We start from the raw sequence: 20,269 nt of genomic DNA, 5'->3' as shown, positions 1-20,269 counted from the left end.
GGGCGCGCGTGACAGTTACGGGAAGAGTGCCCGTACAATTGACAGTTATGGCACTGGCTAGGAGTGCCTTTTTTATGGGGGGCTTCGACAGCGATACCAGAGAGCCTACAGACGGTCTGTGTGTTAAAGATTTTCTTACCCTCGGGGGTAGGCTGGAGAGCGACTAGAACCATATTATATGGCTCCCTACCGCGACCGGTGTGCATACGGTGCACAGAATTCACTGGTAGGCCTTGTTCTAACAGGTCGGCTTTTACGAGCTCTACATCTAACTCTTTAGGGATTCCGCGTATTACAACGCGGAGTTCGCGCTCCTCCTGGAGCGTATACGTATGGAAACTTATACGCTCCTTACGGAGGTAAGAAGAGAGGGCCCTATGGTCGTCGGGTGTTTGAACCTTAATTTGAATGCCGTTCGCGAGGTTACGGGCATTCGTGAAATTTATATTTTTGGCCTTAAGGGCCAGGCAAACTCGATCCCAAGCTGCCTTCTCCTGAAGGATAACCGGGGGAGGGGTCTGGGTTTTATTTTGTGCCACCGGACGCGGCGACGGAGTGGCACGGGCTGGGGGCGCAACGGGAGTCTGAGGGCGGGGGCGCGACGCGTTCACGGCTTTGCTAATTTTAGCGGCCGCGGGAGCTCGAGACTCCGCGGCACGCTTCTTACCCTTCTGTACCAGGGTGAATCCATCCGTCGATGAGGCGGGGGCGAGGTCGACCTCCATGTCCGAGTCAGAGTCGGAGCACGAGGAGGCGGGTGCAGGCGACCTACGAGCAAGTGTAGGTGTTTTAGAGGGCGCGACGGAGGCCGCGGATGATCGCTCAGCTGAAACGATGGTCACGGCGGACGACGCAGCAGCTTTTCTCGCCAGTATAGGCGACACGGGAGCGGCAGGCACGGCAGAGGCTGCGGTGCTCAATGCAGAAGCTCTGCACGCAGGTACAGGCGACGCAGGAGCAGCGAGCGCGGCGGAGTCCTCGAGAGGGCTCGCAGTGTGATTGGCCTTGAAGGCCAAAAACTCCGAGGCGAGCTGTGGGTGGCGAAGTCGGAGGAATTCCGCGAATACAGCGTCCATGATCGCTGAGTACCCAGGTGGGGCGGCCCCGGGTCTTGAAAACACTCGCCTTGCGGCGAGGCCCCAACTTCTCGGACCTGAGCGGTTCTATTGAACACAGGTGGCAATGCGGCGCGATTACTACAGGACAAAGAAAAAGCACAACAAAACAGAAATTACGAAAAGAAACAAAACAAATAAATACTTGCAGGAAACCACTTTGTCGGCAGATGTACCACGAACACAGAAACAACAAAAGGAAACAAAACAAATAAAAACTTCCAGAAAGAGCACTTAGTCGGCAGATGTACCACAAACACATGGAGGATGATGCGGCGGTTGCAGTTCTCTTTACGGAGTTCAGAAACGACCTGTGATAAACAAATGCTAGCATACCATTCTGCATTAACCGTTCTTTGTCCCTCAAGAGGAATAGTCGTAACATGGCCGGTTTTGGAGACAAACGTGGCCACCATTTTTTTTGCAACACTCCGTGAACGAACAATTTTTGTTGGCTTTGACTCATTTTCGAACACCCAAACTCGTGACTGGTTTTTTGTTTCGGGTTCGTACGCGTATATCCAGGATTCGTCACCTGATACAATGTTGTATACAGCATTTGAGGATCCTGCGTGGAATCTTTCGAGAGTTCTGACGCACCAAGTAACGCGAGCCGCTTTTTGCTCTTCACAGAGCGAATGCGGTATCCATCGGGAAAACAACTTTTTTACACCTAATTGTTCATGCAAGATTATTTGTATTTGACTCATGCCAATGTCTAAAGTTGCCTGAATTTCGCGGTATGTCACATGTCGATCTTCCTCAATCAGCTTACGCACAGCATCAACGTTTTTTTGGGTGACTGCAGTTTATGGACGACCTTGACGGGGATCATCACTGAGCTTGACACGTCCACGTTGAAACTCAGCAAACCAGCGATAAATTGTGGTTTTGGATGGGGCTTCATCACCAAATGCAGAAATCATCCGGTCAACACACTGTCTTTGTTTTAAACCACTTCAAAAGTCATAATAAATCATCGCCCTTGAATTTTCTCGAGTCAATTCCATTTTCTCAACGACTAAACAAGTTTGACAAAACCTCGTGATAAGACCGAGAATCTTTTTTTAAATAAATAAATGGTATTTGATTTTTAAAATCAAGGAGTTTTCAATTAAAAAGATTTTAACATGACAGGAACAGTGGAAATATTCCATTCCCGATACTTTTAGTGCAGCCTAGTATGTAGGTACGTAAATCGGCTTCTTCGGTCCTTGCGACGAGCGTGTTTATTCATTAGATAATGTTTTGAGACAGTATTATTCAGATATTACCGAAGGCTATTACGCAACAACTTTCGATTTCTGGCCAGAATAATTGGAGCAACTTTTACCCACGTTTATTGATATCTTTTTGCCGGCGTCGATTTTACGAACAATGAAACTTTCACTTGCGGTTTTCATCGTGCGGTCGTTTTATTTAATAAATAGATCAATTTACTTACTGTGTTGACAAGAACTTTTGAAACCAAGGTTGAAAATGACGTATCGTTTTGGCTAATATTTGCCGTGGCATTTTTTTAACTGCTTATATACCTAAGTGAGGCAGTTCATGGCCTGCCTGTTGGAAATTGTAACTGGAGCTCATAGGTATTACAGCCTAAATACGCCACCCTTGAGACATGAGATCGAAGTCGAAGTTTGTATTTTATATACGAGCTGTCTTATTTTTCAACCGAACCGGATATATCCACTTCGCGCCAAAAATAGGCGCTACAGTGAAATCTGACAGTACGGATCAATCTCTGTAAATATAGGTTTTTAGACAAACATCACTTCAACCTGATAAAAAATATATTATATAATATTATAAGGTCTAGTTTCACGGTGGTTTACCAATGCTCCTTTACAATCGTTATTACTATAAATTTTTACAACCGAATTCCGTAAAAAAATTGCTCACTGTTTATGTTCAGGCATTTCGGTTTTTTTATTGGGGGTATAGGTTTTTTTGTTTTTATGATTGAGGGATTACTTGTGGTCCGAAGGCCTTTCCAGTTTCACCAGGATACGTGGGTGAGCAAGGGCTCAGCTCAGCGGGATTTGCTAACTGCAGAGCGCTAAGCTGAACTAACCCGAGCGCCTCCGAAGGAGACCTAACAACTTACGAGCAGCTGATTCGCGAATGAATCTACTACTGGATCGGAATCGCGACCCTCTGAGAAGATCCGGCGATAAACTTAGCAGGCTGATGCATGGGTTAGGTTGCACGTCGAACTCTTTTTTGAGTCGACGAGTACGGTTAACAGGGTCCCCAGTCTGCTCCTACTGTTAGAGCTGAAGGCGTCTAATGCAATGGATCCGCAAGGACGTGTCTAGGGAAATAAGTTATTGTATCACCATCGGTCCTTAGTTTCTAGGTTGGTGAAAATTACGTTGAAATATAGCGTTATAATATGAATAATATATAGACAGATCTAGTTAATTAAGGCTTCATAAAAGTTTTGGTGTCATATAGTAAATCATAACCGAATTAATAACTATAAAATCAAACGATATACATACAAAAAGTTTTTATTTAAATAAAGCGACTGGCGACATCTGTCACGTATAAAATAAAATAATAGTCTTAACATAGCTTAACATAAATAATTTAACACTTACAGTATGTAAATTATGTAAATATGAGTACCTAAGTTTGAAATAATTATTTAAAATAAGAAATAACTCAAAAACAAAATCTCAAAAAAACAAATTATCTGTATATTTGAGTTTATAGTATATATCACTATCGCATATTTTGTTAAAAGTTTCGTTCACAATAATAATTCTGAATAAATTAACAGTTGACGTTTCCATTGATTGCAGTAACATTTTTTAAGACGCTTTTATTAGCTTCAAACGTATGTATGTATGTTTGTTACGAAATCTTTGAACATGATTTTGACCCCCTGCAAAACGTCGGATTGACTCGAAATTTGGTATACTTATTAAAGACCGAAGACAATTCAATATTCAATTAAAAAACCAGATAATTAAAAAAAAAATAAAAAAAAAATTTTGAAATAATTTAAATTCAACTAAAAAATGAAAAATGAATAATAATTTTAAAAAAACAAAAAAAAAAGTTTTTTAGAAAATCCAACTAAAAAATAGAAACTAAACTTTAATAAATTTGAATTAAAAATAGTGTAAGAAAAAATGATTTTATTGTAAAAAAGCGTGGGGTGCTTTGTTATCAGTAGTTATAAATATTTTATGAACAGATAGACAGAAGGGTTATTTTGATAATCTGAAAAGCACCCCACGCTTTTTTACAATAAAATCATTTTTTCTTACACTATTTTTAATTAAAAAATTATAAAATTTATTTTCTATTTTTTAGAAGGTTTTTCTTTAAAAGCGTATTTTGTTAGTTTTTTAAAACTATTGTTTATTTTAAATTTAGTGATTAGGTTTTTCGGTAATGTAAAAAAAAGTTTTTCTTATTTACATTTATGTTTGTAGTTCTACAATATTCTAATTTTATTCTACGAATTCTCTAATTATACATTACAGCATAGGTGACCCACCTAAAAGGTAGTTAGCGGAGCCTATGAGTATGCCGTTATCGACCTCAAGACACACGGTTAAAGTCTCAATTGCACAACAGTATATATAGGTAGGATGGCGGTACCTATCAGTGCGAGCCTAAAATAGGCCCTGGCATCAGTAATTACGCAAATTTATAAATTAAGCGGATTTGAGTTTTGCTAAACGACATTATATCTTTGTCGTGAAAGTCGTTCGTGAATACGTATTAAGTACGCACATTTTTAGAAAAATATTTACGACGGCGGGATTCGAACACCGGCTCAGTCGCATCGCTCGGTACGAATACACCGGCCGTCTTATCCTTTAGGCCACGACAACTTAAGTATTCGAAACTAACGATACACATTCACGAATCGAATTAGAGCAAACATTTTTGGATCTTTATCTCTTAAACACGTTATTTAATAAAGATTTGACTCTTTCACGTTGATGTTCCCATGACTCATACGCTACAGAACATAACAGAAGTATCAATTGTTTTGTTTGAACCAAATTGAGAACAGAACGTTCCCATTTTAATGACGATGACTTATCCGTTACATTGCCTTAAAGATGAAAAGCATATTTCTATGGTGACTATAAAACAAAATGGTACGCGTGCAACTTGGTGCACGTGAAAGAAGTGAAACTTCTTTTGCGGTGTGTAGTATTGCGGTTTTCTTCATATCTTTTTAATCAAATTTCTCTTGTAACAGAGAACTGTGTACAAGACAAACGACCTATTATAGTTCGCTTTGTCCTTTCCTTATAACCACAGTCGAGTGGTTCGCGAGACGCTCTATCTATTTCCTCACTCTCACACTTTTGTCTCTAGCCGTAACGAATCTGTGGTGTGTTAAATTTTACTCTCAGCTCTCCTAAAGAAGTTTCACTTCAAAAACAAAATGTTAAAATTTGTTTAAAGTCATAATGTCATATCAACATGTCGCACTGTCGGTTCGATGCTTCTAGAACTATCCCTACCCAACAACGGCCCGCACGGTGTCCCTCAACAAGTCGGTGACTAGTTCGGTCGTCCGAATTATTTTGTATCCGATTTGATCGATGAGCGTGATGGCGGTTGAGTAAGGCGGCGACAGATCGATCCCCGACGGTCGCAACGTGAACCGAGTCGGGAAAACGTTGGACCCTGCACTAGACCAGGTCGAGGGCGATGGTCTGAAAGAGAAAAACAAGTTATGAATTGTTCAGTTTGTAGTGTTTTTTCAGCCAGCAGACGTAGATACCACTGCTTCTCCTAAATCTGCCGTGAAGCAGTAATGTGTTTCGGCTTGAAAGACCGAGCGACCGTTATATTGTAAAAACTAAGACTTAGAGCTCGGGTCTTTTTTTATTGTTATTTATTGGTTAGATGGGTGGACGAGCTCACAGCCCACCTGGTCTTAAGTGGTTACTAGAGCCCATAGACATCTGCAACGTAAATGCGCCACCCACCTTGAGATATAAGTTCTAAAGTCTCAGTATAGTTACAACGGCTGCCTTCAAACGTCGGTTTTGATCACAAGGAAATCCCTGAGCCGTCTTTTTTTTTCTCTTGAAAAACCCAAATTCACTTCTATTTTGAACCAACGAAATACTACTCATTAGAGTCGTGATTGAACAATACAAAAAAAATGCTCAATTAAACACGCTTCGTTATATTTTATTACATTTCAGAATCGTCCGAATGAAAAATCGTTAATTGAACTTATAAATCGTTTTTTTATTTTCATATGCGCTAACCACTAAAGGTGGGCTATTTTTAAATTCGTACAAAAATAAACAAAGTAGTTGATCTCATAACCGCAAATAAAAATAAACATTAAGTAATAACAGAGCAATTTTGTATAATAAACTTAATTCGATTTAATTGCGTAATGCAATTTTATTTTTTTGTCTATTATTTCGAGGAAAACCCGATGCGGCTTTGTAAGCCGGATAGTTAGTTCATTACGATTTTTAAAGTTAGGTAAAAAAGTTCTGGAAAATCTGGAAAAAAAAAGTAATCTTGGTATTCAGTGAATCGGAATTCAATTCAATATTTTGAGCCCATAGATACTGAAGCCAGCCACCGACTTTCGTGATAGGGAATAGACAAAACCTAGCCGTGTGGGCTAGGACCGTGCCTAGACGCAGGACCAAGATCAATAGCGGGAACCAGGCAACGAAAAATTCTCTTGTGTGGAGTACAGTATCAAATGCAACAGCAAAGCAATTACTTTCTGGAAGGAGGTCAAAGATACGACACGCTCTGATAGCCCAGTTGTCAAAAATGGAAAAGAGTCGCTGGAAATTTGAATTTGCATTAGGCTGGTCTCAAAACGAAACTCGATGTATGGGTGCTGAATGAATTGATGTAAAAAAAAATCTTTGAAATTAATTTATACCTGCGATTCTTTGCGGAACTTAAAAATATCGAGTCGTTTTTGAAGTGGATGGTGAGGCGATGAAAAATTTTATTATTTAAAAAAAATTACCAACTACTTAGACTTGAATCTAAATATCAAATCAATTATTTCTTCAATAAGTTAATGTAATCATGAACGCATTGAAATATAATTATACATTATCAATGGTTGATTTCAAGCGAGACATGCCGACATGTTGGTATTTGCAATTCGCAACACAACCTGAGCGATAGACCTTCACACGGATGCCTTTGCTCGTTTTCCTTCCTTTTTCGCTCTAAGCTTTCCCCATAAACGCGAGCAAGACAAATGATAACAAATGAGGTCTATCGATTGTCCTTGGCTGAGGGCTAGACTTGTGTTGCAAGCTGTAAAAACATCGAACCATGCATGCTTTCGTGGGAATCAGCGAAATATTACTCAATAAAAGTAAAACTGTTGTTAAAAACGTGTTTCTTTACGACACGACTTGTTTTTACTCCGAATCAACTTATGCACTCTCAAGTACGTTTCGAGTTTCTGTCATAGTGGAATCAATTGGAATATTTTAAAACCAGAACACAGAATCGAATAAAAGCGAATGTTCTGTCAACTCCTATCGTCTTAGTAACCTTTTTTACGAGAACAGAAAATTAAATATTATATGAAAAATCTATTTTTGCAGACAAAGGAAATTTGCTTGCGGCGTGTCGTGATTTGTGGTACAGAGACACAGATAAAGATAGCACTATTAAACGACTTCGGGAAAAATATCTCTTAGGTCGAATGATGAAGTTTCCGTCTTTAAGCATCAATTGAGACCTCCGGTCAAAACTAAGGGTTGGTTTGCTTTGATTGAGTTCACTTATATGGCAGGGTTATGAGCTTCTTCGGACACATCATGCGGTCCCAGACATTAATTAGATAAGCTCATAATTGCGGGTTGCTTAGAGGGCAAGCGCGCCGTGGGCAGAACACCAGTCAGATGGTCTGGATTTAGTAAGAGAAGCACTTGGTGGTAGTCTGTACCATGCGGTCCATGCTACCCATGATCGAACACAGTAGAAGAACGTCACATGTGGTCGCGATCCTCAACAATGAGGGAACGATATAGAAGAAGATACGGCAGCCTGAACTTTAAGGTTTTTACCCATCTAATAACATCCGTTGTATTTAAATGTTCGAGTGTTATAGCGGAGCAGGCCTTTGGATTTATCGTAATTCGTAACAACAAAACAAAATTAATTGTTCTATCTAAATTTGTTTCTGTTTTACCGAAATTAAACACAAAAAAAATATGATAACTTGTTGGCATTTCTGCTGTATCTAAGCAATAGTTTATTTAACGAATGAGTATTTACCCGCCATATTTTTTAGTATTCCTTATTCAATTGAGCGTGTGGTAAATTAAAATTTCGGAAGCGTCCTACATTATTTTCCATACTTTTTTCAATTAAATAACATTTTTCTTAAAATAACTTATTGATTATTTATTTCAAAACAATAGTAACTGAGAATTTCTTTAACAACGATTCTTCAGTAACAATGGTTCTTTGATAAGGCATTTTGTGAAATTTTCGAAAACGATTGTGTGTGTGAGAGAGAGTGTAATTTATTGCACAAAAAAAATTACAATGAAAAAACATTCAACATACAATAGGCGGTTTTAACGCCAAAAGCGATCTTTTCCAGACAATTGTTTTTATCCAGCGAAATTTTGAAAAAGCAGGTTTATTGCGAGCTATTTATCAACAATATTCAGAGCTCTCTATCAAAAATACACCAAGCCTTGCGTTAGAATAAAACAGACAGTTACGATTTTTAGGATGCGGCTCTGTTTGTAGTTATTTAATTTTTTTTATTGCTTATATGGGTGGACGAGCTTACAGCCCACCTGGTGTTAAGTGGTTACTGGAGCCATTTACATCTACAACGTAAATGCGCTACCCACCTTCAGATATAAGTTCTAAGGTCTCAGTATACTTACAACGGCTGCCCCACCCTTCAAACCGAAACGCATTACTGCTTCACGGCAGAAATAGGCAGGGTGGTGGTACCCACTCGCGTGGACGCACAAGGGATCTTACCACCAGCAAAAGTGTCTTCTCGAGTTCTTCCAAAAACTCCACTGTAGAAACATTAAATACCCAGCATTTTACTGGGACGTTATTCCATTTCATCTTATCTGATCGCGTTTCAGTCCATTTCATTGATTTTCAATGGATTACATTTTCAATTAAATGGATTTTTTTATTTCATATTGCTTAATTTTTCATGCATACACTTATAATATGATGCTTGTAGATTATTATAATCTCGATACCGGCAAGAATAGCATCGCAAGAAGCCAATTGCCATACATACTGAGAAAAAAAATATAAAAAGTTTCCCGCGAATATGTTTCCCGCGTGAAAAATGACAATCATTTTTTTTTCCAGACATCTCCAAGATGTAGCAAAGGAACGTGTAAATACGGAAATAATAGATAGGTACAGATTATATTTACCTAGTAGGGAAAGCCGGTCTCATGTTCGTGGTCGGCTTCGTTGTCGTTGGCTTCATTGTGGTTTCCGTTAAAGGTTTAGTTGTAGCGACGCCCGGCAAAGAGCTGCCCACCATTAGCTCTCCGTCACCTCCGAATCTGGAATCGTAAAATACTAGTTTGAAACTTAATTACCTACGTTGATTGATACTCATCGTGCGGACTATTAATAAGAGACTATTAGTTTTAATTAGTTCTTTAAAAAAATCGACATTAATTTTTTTTGGGTTTTCCTCTGCAAAAACCGATTTTATTTTAGTATTCATTAAATTGTTAATGATTGTTCTAGTAACTAGTTCTCGCCATCAGAGCGTTGAATGACGTTTTCGTTTTAGCTGAGTGGTTCACCAATTATATTTTTAAATTACTAGACGCGCCCTACAGTTTAATAAACATGAAAAACGTTTCCTTTTCCCAAGATTTTTTTCCTACATAACCTGGTAACTTAGAGGATTATGCCAGCGTATTTCCCGGCATAAGTAATTGCTCCCGTCACTTTCTAGATCCATAAAATATCGGTCGATATGCAGATCCGTTGGTACGTATAATAATGACACGAATACACTAACGTATTTATCATACAAAATATATCTAGCGTTGTCCGGGTCACGTAATATATATTAAAAAGTATCCCGTGTGGTTTTAATCCAGGCTATTATAAGCATTGTGCAAAATTTCATCGAAATTCGTTAAGCGGTTTTTACGTAATTGAGTAAAATATATCTGTGGCGGATTGTACTTTCAGCCACCGGTGGCGTTCACTATACAGGGTGTTATTATACTCTGTGGTGGAGAGACAAAAAGACCGCCAAAAATGGGGACATGCAAAAATTGCGTTCTTTCATCTTCATGAATATATGTTTTGAATTTAATTGTAGCTGTATTGTATTTTAGATTGCTGGTTCGCTTCAAATACATTAATTTTTTAACCGACATAAGAAAAGAGTTAATTCTCACTTCGACTTTTTTTTTATTTTGAGTGTATTATAAGTGAACCGGTTAATAGCATTCAAATAAATCTCGATTGACTCAAAAATATTCTTATATGTTTTTTCTTATTTATTCGCTGGTAGCCTTTTTTATTGCCCGTGTAGGCAGATAAGCATACGGCCCACTTGGTGGTGAGTGGTTACCGTCGCCAATGGACTTCAGCAATGCTAGGGGCAGAGCCAAGCCGCTGCCTACCGAAAAAGACCTAAGAGTCTGTTCCAGCTACGCGCGGACGGGCTCGCGGTCTCAACCTGAGAGAATTTGCTAACACTAGCCCTAGCTTCTTACTGGTGGTAGGACCTCTTGTGAGTCCGCGCGTGTAGATACCACCACCCCGCTTATTTCTACCGTGAAGCAGTAATGCGTTTCGGTTTGAAGAGCGGGGCAGCTGTTGTAACTATACTGAGACCTTAGAACTTATATCTCAAGGTAGGTGGCGCATTTACGTCGTAGATGTCCATGGGCTCCAGTAACCACTTAACACCAGGTGGGCTGTAGGCTCGTCCACCCATCAAAGCAATAAAAAAAAAACAGTGCTTCGCTGAATCCAACACCGAATCGGAATCGCGATCTACTAAGAAAATCCGGCAAACTCAGAAACTCAGTGGGCTGCGTCTGTTGGTTAGTTCGATCGTCGAATTCTTCGTCGTAATCAGTTCGGAGTTCGACGAGGACTATGACCGGTGCTTCTTACATTATTTTGTTGTTCTTTCCTTACAGGTCTGTACCAAATGAAATATTAAATACAATAAGTACTGTATAATTTTCGTGTGATTGATGCGTGCATTTGCTTTTGATAAGCACATTTTACCCATTAGATTCACAACATAGAAGAAACAAATAGAAATTCCTCATTTATTTAAAATTACTCGGTTGAGTGACTGCGTTTATATTTTATTATAACAACTGCTTATGATAGTTGCATATTAAATACGTCTAAAGGTCAATGGCATAGTTGATTTTGTTTGATTTTTTGTACAGAACCGCCGGTTTTGGTAAAACCTTCCACACCCACACACCATGCGGCCCCGATCTGAGGTTAAACATTTGAAATTGTCGGTTTTCGCCCGACAAAATATATTAAATTAAAATTATTTAGGTAATTAAATTAATGTAATGTGCTTAAAACGCCCTTAAATAGCACAATCGAATATGTGTGATGTATGAAAATTAGTAATCTCCATAGTCCTTGTGTTAAGACGCTACGAGAGGTAATAGACAAACAACGCTAAGCCGCTTGTTACCTTGTGACATGTGTCGAGTCTTTCTCGTCGAACTGTCTGATTGAATTGCGTAAGGATTGGGTAAGGTACACCCATCAAACTGAAACTAGGGATAGGCTGGATGGTGGATACCTACACATACGGGCTTATGGCGATGGACACCAACGAGTGATTAAACAAATTTATAAATTTTCCGTCTATGGTTTTTGTTACTTTGATTTTTGTTAAACAATTTTAATCCTTCATTGTGGATGTCGTACGTGAACACATGCTAAGTTCGTATTTCATTAAAAAATTGACACATCCAGCGGAATTTGAACACTGGCACAGTCGGATCGCTGGATACGTTTACAGACGGTAGATAGAATAGAAGTGCGAGCTATCAATACTACCGATAAATCTATGTAAGTAGTCTAAGTAGTAGATAAGTCTACCATTAACTTACTAACGAGCTTGATAATAGAAAATGATTAAAATTGTTTAATCACTCTCTATGATTATGAAAGATTATAGGGGCTTATTATTGAATAAGCCCCATAATCTTTCGTTAGAGCTGCGATTTTTCTTGCCCTAATTACTGTTCTCGCTAAAACAATATGTGGACAGGTAATCTATGTTCCAGAAATAACAAGTCGGTTGTTTTCTTTTAAACGCACACGCTTTGAATTGTTCAAGTAGGAAAATAATTTATGACAGCAGTAACTTTAAAGGTAGCGAGTTTAAAATAACTGGTAGGGACTGGACGCAAAAGGCAAGAGACCGAAGGGAATGGAGTTCATGTGAAGAGGACCCACACTCAGCAATGGTTGGACACGGGTTAAAGAAGAGAGCGAGAGAGAGAGATAGAGAGAGAAAGAGATAGAGAGAGAGAGAGAGAGAGAGAGAGTTTAAAAGACGTTGTACACATTAGTTTTGAAGTCGTCGTGGCCTAAAGGATAAGACGTCCGGTGTATTCGTATGTAGCGATGCATCGGTGTTCGAATCCCGCAGGCGGCTACCAATTTTTCTAATGAAATACGTACTTAACAAATGTTCACGATTGACTTCCACGGTGAAGGAATAACATCGTGTAATAAAAATCAAAGCCGCAAAATTATAATTTGCGTAATCACTGGTGGTAGGACCTCTTGGGAGTCAGCACGGGTAGGTACCACCACCCCGCTTGTTTCTGCCGTGAAGCAGTAATGCGTTTCGGTTCGAAGGGTGGGGTAGCCGTTGTAACTATACTGAGACCTTAGAACTTATATATCAAGGTGGGTGGCGCACATTTACATTGTAGATGTCTATGGGCTCCAGTAACCACTTAACACCAGGTGGGCTGTGCGCTCGTCCACCCATCTAAGCAATAAAAAAAAAATAGTCGAAGTTTCTCGATAGTGTATTCGTTACGGTTTTCACTTCTTTTCAAGTTTTTTTTTCCTGCTAATTTTTTGCATCTGTAGCTATAGGCACTGTTTGTTGTTTTCCTTGAAAACCAATTAACATTTTTATGATTATTTTCGTATTAATTATACACTTTTTGCTTTAATCTGCAGTACAATCTTTATTCGAATCAAAACTCGAGATTAACTTTAGGAAATGCCAAATAACGATCAGAACTTTTTGCTTTTCTAAAATCTACGTTTTAAAATTGAACAAAGATCGTGGATACTTCGTTCATTCTAGAAGATATCTGTTTAATTATTGTATGTGCAATGCTGTAATCAATATATGTAATTTTAGTTTTTGTGGGTCTATTATTATTAATCAAAATAAAAGTAATTTAACTTAGTTATACGCAACAATATATAATGATTACTTTTATAATCTATTTAATCAAAATTTACGCCGATATTGCATCCAATAAACCATAAAATTTAAAACAAAATAAAAAATTGCGGTACCAGTTTTTCTAGTACGTATGAGGAATCTGTTAATTACGAATCAAAATGTCGTAATTCAAATGCAAAATCAGCAGCTATCATCATTTATTAGCCAGGTATTTGATATCGTTTTAAAAAAATAAAAAATAACAATTTGTAACTATACTTGAGACCTTACAACTTATATCTCAAGGTGGGTGGCGCATTTACGTTGTAGATGTCTATGGGCTCCAGTAACCCCTTAACACCACTTAAAAAAAACTGTTAACAAATCATGCACGGTCTTCCGGCTCCAATTTAGGATTTCCAGAGATTGATAAACATACTTATATATGTTTAAATATATTATACATATATAGATAACACCCAGACTAGGAGCAAACACACCAGTCCAATGTTTGCCCGATGTGGGTATCGAACCCACGACCTTTGGCGCAACAGTCACAGCTGCTAACTACGGCACCACCTGGCAGGTCATTATTAAAAGCATGTTTTGAAAAAGTCTCGAAGCTATGTATGTATATAATATGTAGTGTTATCTTACTTTCAACTTCATTTGCGTTTCTCTCTGAGAACAAGTCCGTCTATCTTCTTTAATAAAAAAAAGGTTGTTAAATAAATACCTATTAAGAACAACAGGTCGTGGTGACGTGGACATCACCGGCGGTGGAGGGTTTGTGAATACGGAGGCTGGTCTCGAAGGCGGCGGTGGAGGGGGCGGAGGTGTTGTTTGCAAGGAAAGCACGTTCACTGTTGGACCTATAATAAAATAAAATATTTATTTAAATAGACAAAAAAAAACAGTATAGACTTCTCTATTTGTTGATTGACTTCAGTAGGTACCTAACGATTGATGAGCGTTAATATTATCAGTTGAGATTTTTTTTAAATAGTTTTTATTTCCCGCTTTAACAAGAAAAAAGGTCTATAGCAAAAGCAAAGAGAAAATGTAAAATATAAAATGATCCTTGTGGTGATTGTAATCGAATTTTGATTCGATTAGTATAAAAGATATGGCTGTAAATGCTAACAATTATTTCGGTTTTCAATTATCTCCTCATAATACATTTATTTTCTTTGTTTTGTTTTGAACAATTTAAAGGGAATGAATTATAAGGCAATGCTAGAGTAACACCATTTAAACCCATCGATGAATTGTTTTAATATGATGAACTAGTCGTAGCTAAATTTTCAGTCGATTAATTTCATTCAAGAGATGGAATATTTTGACTATAGCCTCTATACGCAGTTTTGAATAGCTCATATATCGAATACGAACTTTTAAGTGATGACGATAAAATGGCGAAGTTAAATTGAATATAAATAAAGAATATTTGGCTAGACAAACTGCTTTTAATAAAGTGAAACAAACGTTAACAGTACAATCTTTAGTTCTGGTTTGAAGGGTCGGGCAATCTTTACATTTATAAGGCCAACCAATACGAGGTATATCGTTCCATTTTTATTAATGGCGTAATTTTGATTTTTTATTGTCAACTGACAAATAGACAGCTTGACTCGTGACAACTGTTAAAATGGCGGGCCGTTCAAAATGAAAGATCTGATTGGAACATTTGGAACATTCTGATTGGAACATACAACACAATTGATACTTTGGCTTCGTATTTCAAGGTAAAATAAAACTAGGTGCACCGTGAGTTAATAAGCTCCTGTCTATATAAAGCAATAAACTATAAAGTCCATAAGTCCATATTAAAATAATAATTTTTACTGGTGGTAGGACCTCTTGTGAGTCCGCACGGGTAGGTACCACCACCCCGCTTATTTCTGCCGTGAAGCAGTAATGCGTTTCGGTTTGAAGGGTGGGGCAGTCGTTGTAACTATACTGAGACCTTAGAACTTATATCTCAAGGTGGGTGGCGTATTTGCGTTTGGATGTCTATGGGCTCCAGTAACCACTTAACACCAGGTGGGCTGTGAGCTCGTCCACCCATCTAAGCAATAAAAAAAAAATCACATTTGCGAACGACTTTTGTTCTTGTTATATGAATGTACTTTACATAATAACTTCTGGTTAGGCATTTGAGGAAATCGGATGTGCGCGAGGTAACGAGGTAAAGGCTGTTTGCCCGCGAAAGCGATGACCATCCGACTTTGGAAACAAGTTAGATATGGCATCAATAACGAGTGTTATTGCTTCCTTCCTTCCGTTGCGACATTAGTCAAACTAAAATTATATCAGAATTATCTTAATTAGTATAGTGAATTTTGATAATGAGACTGAAAAATTATATTTGACTACACGTGAAGCGTTTAAGACGAAGGTTCGAGAACTGTTTCTCGGAGAGTTAGCAGAGTCATCTAATTGAAAATATTTGTTTATATATGTTTTTATATGTATATATTTTTGATATGTATATGTATTTATTTAAGTACGAGTATTTGTATCTATAAATATTATGTATGTTATAATATATACATGTTTAATACATATACATATACGTTTAAGTAATATCACCTTCACACTACACCTACCAAGGTTCATTCATCTCTGCACTCCCCTAAGGTAGACTGTTAGAGAATGCCTATGGCATTAAATCCGCCTTTATACTGTCTAGTATATGAAGTTATAAATAAATAAATAAATAGACGCAATTAATTATTTTACATAATTAAAATCGAAGGCAGACAATGATGCGAAAAAAGTGAGATAAGCTGGGCTATTTTAAAATACGTGAGCTATCTGTAATACATTACATTTATTTGCGACTCGTGAAAGTTACAGAAAATTTTACTTAAACTACTTCCGAGCTCCTTCTGAAAAACACCAATAGTCCTTAGAAGAACCGTCAAAACAAAACAATATCTTTGAGTACCTGTGTCTTTATGCAATTATTCGTATTTAAAAAAGAAAATATAACAATAATGGAAAGTCCTGGGTCGAACATATCTATTCAACATAATGCAATTTACCTAATGATCATTAATATTTGTATAATATAAAATTTATATCACTTTGCAATAACCTCTGCTGATTCATTGAAAATTAACTAGTATCTTTGACATGGAAAACAGATGTTCAATTGTAACAGATTGTGAGGAATTAATATAACCAATATCCAACCAATATCCAATATAATATAATTACTGGTGGTAGGACCTCTTGTGAGTCCGCACGAGTAGGTACCACCGCCCCGCCTATTTCTGCCGTGAAGCAGTAATGCGTTTCGGTTTGAAGGGTGGGGCAGCCGTTGTAACTATAATGAGACCTTAGAACTATATCTCAAGGTGTGTGGCGCATTTACGTTGTAGATGTCTATGGGCTCCAGTAACCACTTAACACCAGGTGGGCTGTGAGCTCGTCCACACATCTAAGCAATAAATAAAAAAAAATCCGAGGCACATCTAAGCAGTTCCCTACATAGCAATGTGTAAGTCACAAACCAGATCCGGGAATGGTGTTGAAATGTTCTTTAGCGAGGTAATCTTCGAAGTATCGTGTGAAGTCGCCGGTAGGGTCCCATCGTGAGGCGAGCTTCGCCCATTCTTCGGGATACTCGTTTTTTAGCCTTCGAATAACTTTCACAGATGTCCTCTTTTGTCTTTCAGTACACCGGATGCATTTCGTACGTAACGCTTCAGGCAATATCCCTGTAACAAATTAAGGTAAATTAGATTTAACTATATAAACAAATATAATTGGAATGTCTGTTTGTAATAATAAAATAACCACTTTTTATTAAATGCGTAAGTATGTGTACCTCAGTACATGTCCCAATATTTTTTTTTTCATTTTTGTCTGTCTGACAGAAACTGAAATATATATATATTTTTACCAAATTACTAGAGTAGTCGACATTTTTAGTTAATTACTTTTATTTTATTAGTTTATCTATATATTAATAAGTGAAGCGAAAACTTTGTACCCTTTTTTTACGAAAATTGCGCGGACGAAGGACTATGAAATACTTATAGAGAATACTTATAGATTAACGACACTTATAGAGAATATACAGAAAGAGTTCAGAATGCTAATATTATGTTTTTAAAATTATCCATAACAATTAATTCAATAAAAAAAACATTGCACACACTACCATGTATTTGACTCACACACGCATACTCCTTTGTGTATTGTCAAAATGTTGTTATTGTATAAAGTCTGTGGTCAAATTGAGAATAAATTAGTCTTGGCGAAATTTGTGATTATAGAAGTATAATAAATAGCCTTTGACAATAGAACCAAAATAATATTTAAACTTATAATTATTTCAATTAATTCTAGTCGAATTCCGACTACTGGGGGACCACTGGCTATTATTAGAAACACAGATATTTTATTGTTCAACATCGAAATCCAACAACTTTATTCTTAAATTATAAACAGAATCACAAGATATTTTCAGTTCTTTCAAGCTTACACACCGTAATGTTATTGAATAAGGAGCCTTCCTTATTGTCGAGACACGCCCTGTACCGTGATCGTTACCGCTTCATAATTACAGCAGACTAATGCTGTACGGAATGGCAAAGTCGTTTAAATTCACGTATTTACGTCACGTAATTAAACCTAGTTTTATATATTTAAATAAAACAAAGTTTAATTACGTTTACTAAATTGTATTTCCCGATAAACTGGTTTAAAACAATACGAAATTAAGGTTGCAGAGTTCTATGAGATTTTCAAGTTTCCGAACGCTTAAGTTAAGACAACTTGGACGTAACTGTAATGGGAGGATGTCAGGAACTGCAGTTTGGTCTGGTTTTTATTGTTTTTAGAGGCAAATGAGCATACGGTCTATGAATCATTATATAGTCGATGATCACCATCGCTCACGAACATAAAGAATGCTAGTGGTACATCCAATCCAGTGCCCAGCGGTAGGCACGACGACAGTATACTCAATCGGAACCTAATTACAAGCATGTAGGTTCTAATCGAGTTCCCTTGAGCTGATTTGACAATGTACCTGGAGTTTGGAGAAGGGATCGCTTCAACGACTTAACCTAGTCTAGACTTATAAGTCTTCCGAAGATTATTTTTCATATCACTTAATATCGAAAACGTGATAATGGTTCCGAAGATTTGCTAATGAGACCCTTCAATGAATACAATTACAGTCCATTTGTTATTAGATAAACAGTGCGGTGCTATAAAATCACCAATACATTATTTTTTTATTGTCCTTGTAGGCAGACGAGCATACGGCCCACCTGATGGTGAGTGGTTACCGTCGCCCATGGACTTCAGCAATGCCAGGGGCAGAGCCAAGCCGCTGCCTACCGAAATTTATGAAAATTAAAAAAAAACATACATTCTTCACGCAATGAAACACAAATAGAAATCAGCAGGTCAATGTCTCGTACTACACAAGACGCCACTAGCTGTCTTACCTATACATTGCGGTATCATGAATTATAAAGCTTCTTAAAAAGTTTATAGACTAGCAAACAAACTAAATATTAGTATCCGTTAATGTTGATTAAGTATCTGCTTCGAATACGTACTTTACGTATTCACCGCTCCGGTAATAAGGACATAACAAAGAAATTTAAAAAATAACACGAAAATTAAGGTTAATTTTTTACCAACTTCAAGAGAAGGTTGTAAATTCTGCTCGTGTGTTTTTATGTAATATCAAACTACGTAAACTTTATTCTGTATTACGTTGTTACTCGCTAGTCCGTTCTTAAAAAAATGAATTGTTAGGTAGGTAATTAAATACATATCTAGCCTTGTGCTTGTGTATATGTAGATACATATACATTAGTCAATTTGCGATTGTATTAACGAATGGTAATTGAGGTTTAAAATTATATTTAAAAGAATACAGTATTTTATATTATGTAACCTGCAAAAAACGAAACACCGGTTATTAGGTATGTAAAGAATCGATGAATATTTGACATCTAAATATGAATATCATTATGTCGCGGTCTTTTTTACAAGTATATATTTGAAACGCACAGGAGCATATCTATATATATTTATATATATATAAAAATGAAATGCTGTTCGTTAGTCTCGCTAAAACTCGAGAACGGCTGGGCCGATTTGGCTAATTTTGGTCTTGAATTATTTGTAGAAGTTCAGATAAGGTATAAAAGGTAGATAAATATTAAAATGCCCGGAATTAAATAAAAATAACAGTTTTGTTTTTTCTTTGATGTGTCCCCCGTCGGACGGATTCCTTTTGTTTGTTTTAAGTTTATTTTATATAAAAGCTTAGGTCTTTTGTTTATCGATTGAGGCATTACGAAGTCTGCCGGGTCAACTGCTAGTTTAGTAATAAAAATAGGACAATATTGTTATGTATTAGCAAATCTGACCCGCTAAGGTTGCTGACCTTAGATTTCACTTTAATTGGATAGCTAAATACATAAAAAAATCCTGACAATTTCATGGAAATCGATCCTGCCGCTTCGGAGTCTATAGAGAACGTATGTACATACACACATCTACTTATACATATAGGTATAGAAGATTGGGCTAGATTCCAATTTATTTGACATAAATTATAAATCTAGACACAATTTGCATTACGAATATTGGTTAAAAAATAATTCTTCATAAGTTTTACAATAAAATAACCTACAGTGTTATAACAAACTTAATTAAGGATCTTATTATCTTTTAGTATCAAATTTTTGTGTATTTTACTATACTTAAAAGACTT

The 20,269-nt window shown here is 37.1% G+C and overlaps 1 protein-coding gene across 4 annotated transcripts in view; it reads right to left on the bottom strand.

Annotated features, from left to right (window-relative positions):
* Positions 1-3,612: 3,612 nt before the first annotated feature.
* The window catches only part of CSP9 (chemosensory protein 9), a 40,651-nt gene continuing 23,994 nt past the window's right edge, over positions 3,613-20,269 (bottom strand). Inside the window, exons 2-6 of one of the 4 annotated variants that reach the window (XR_009975604.1) lie at positions 17,037-17,243; positions 14,255-14,390; positions 9,521-9,655; positions 4,172-5,806; positions 3,613-4,134 (exon numbers count right to left, since the gene is read on the bottom strand). Coding sequence is in view for 2 of the 4 variants with exons in the window: in XM_012693856.4 (XP_012549310.1) it covers positions 5,608-5,806; positions 9,521-9,655; positions 14,255-14,390; positions 17,037-17,243 (677 nt within the window). In the remaining 2 variants the exon portion in view is untranslated. 4 annotated transcript variants of the gene reach the window in all.

This window comes from Bombyx mori, chromosome 19 (genome assembly GCF_030269925.1).
Source record: "Bombyx mori chromosome 19, ASM3026992v2".
NCBI classification, from domain to species: Eukaryota; Metazoa; Arthropoda; class Insecta; order Lepidoptera; family Bombycidae; genus Bombyx; species Bombyx mori.
Note: the sequence above shows the minus strand (reverse complement) of the source record. Positions and strands in the feature narration are given on the sequence as shown.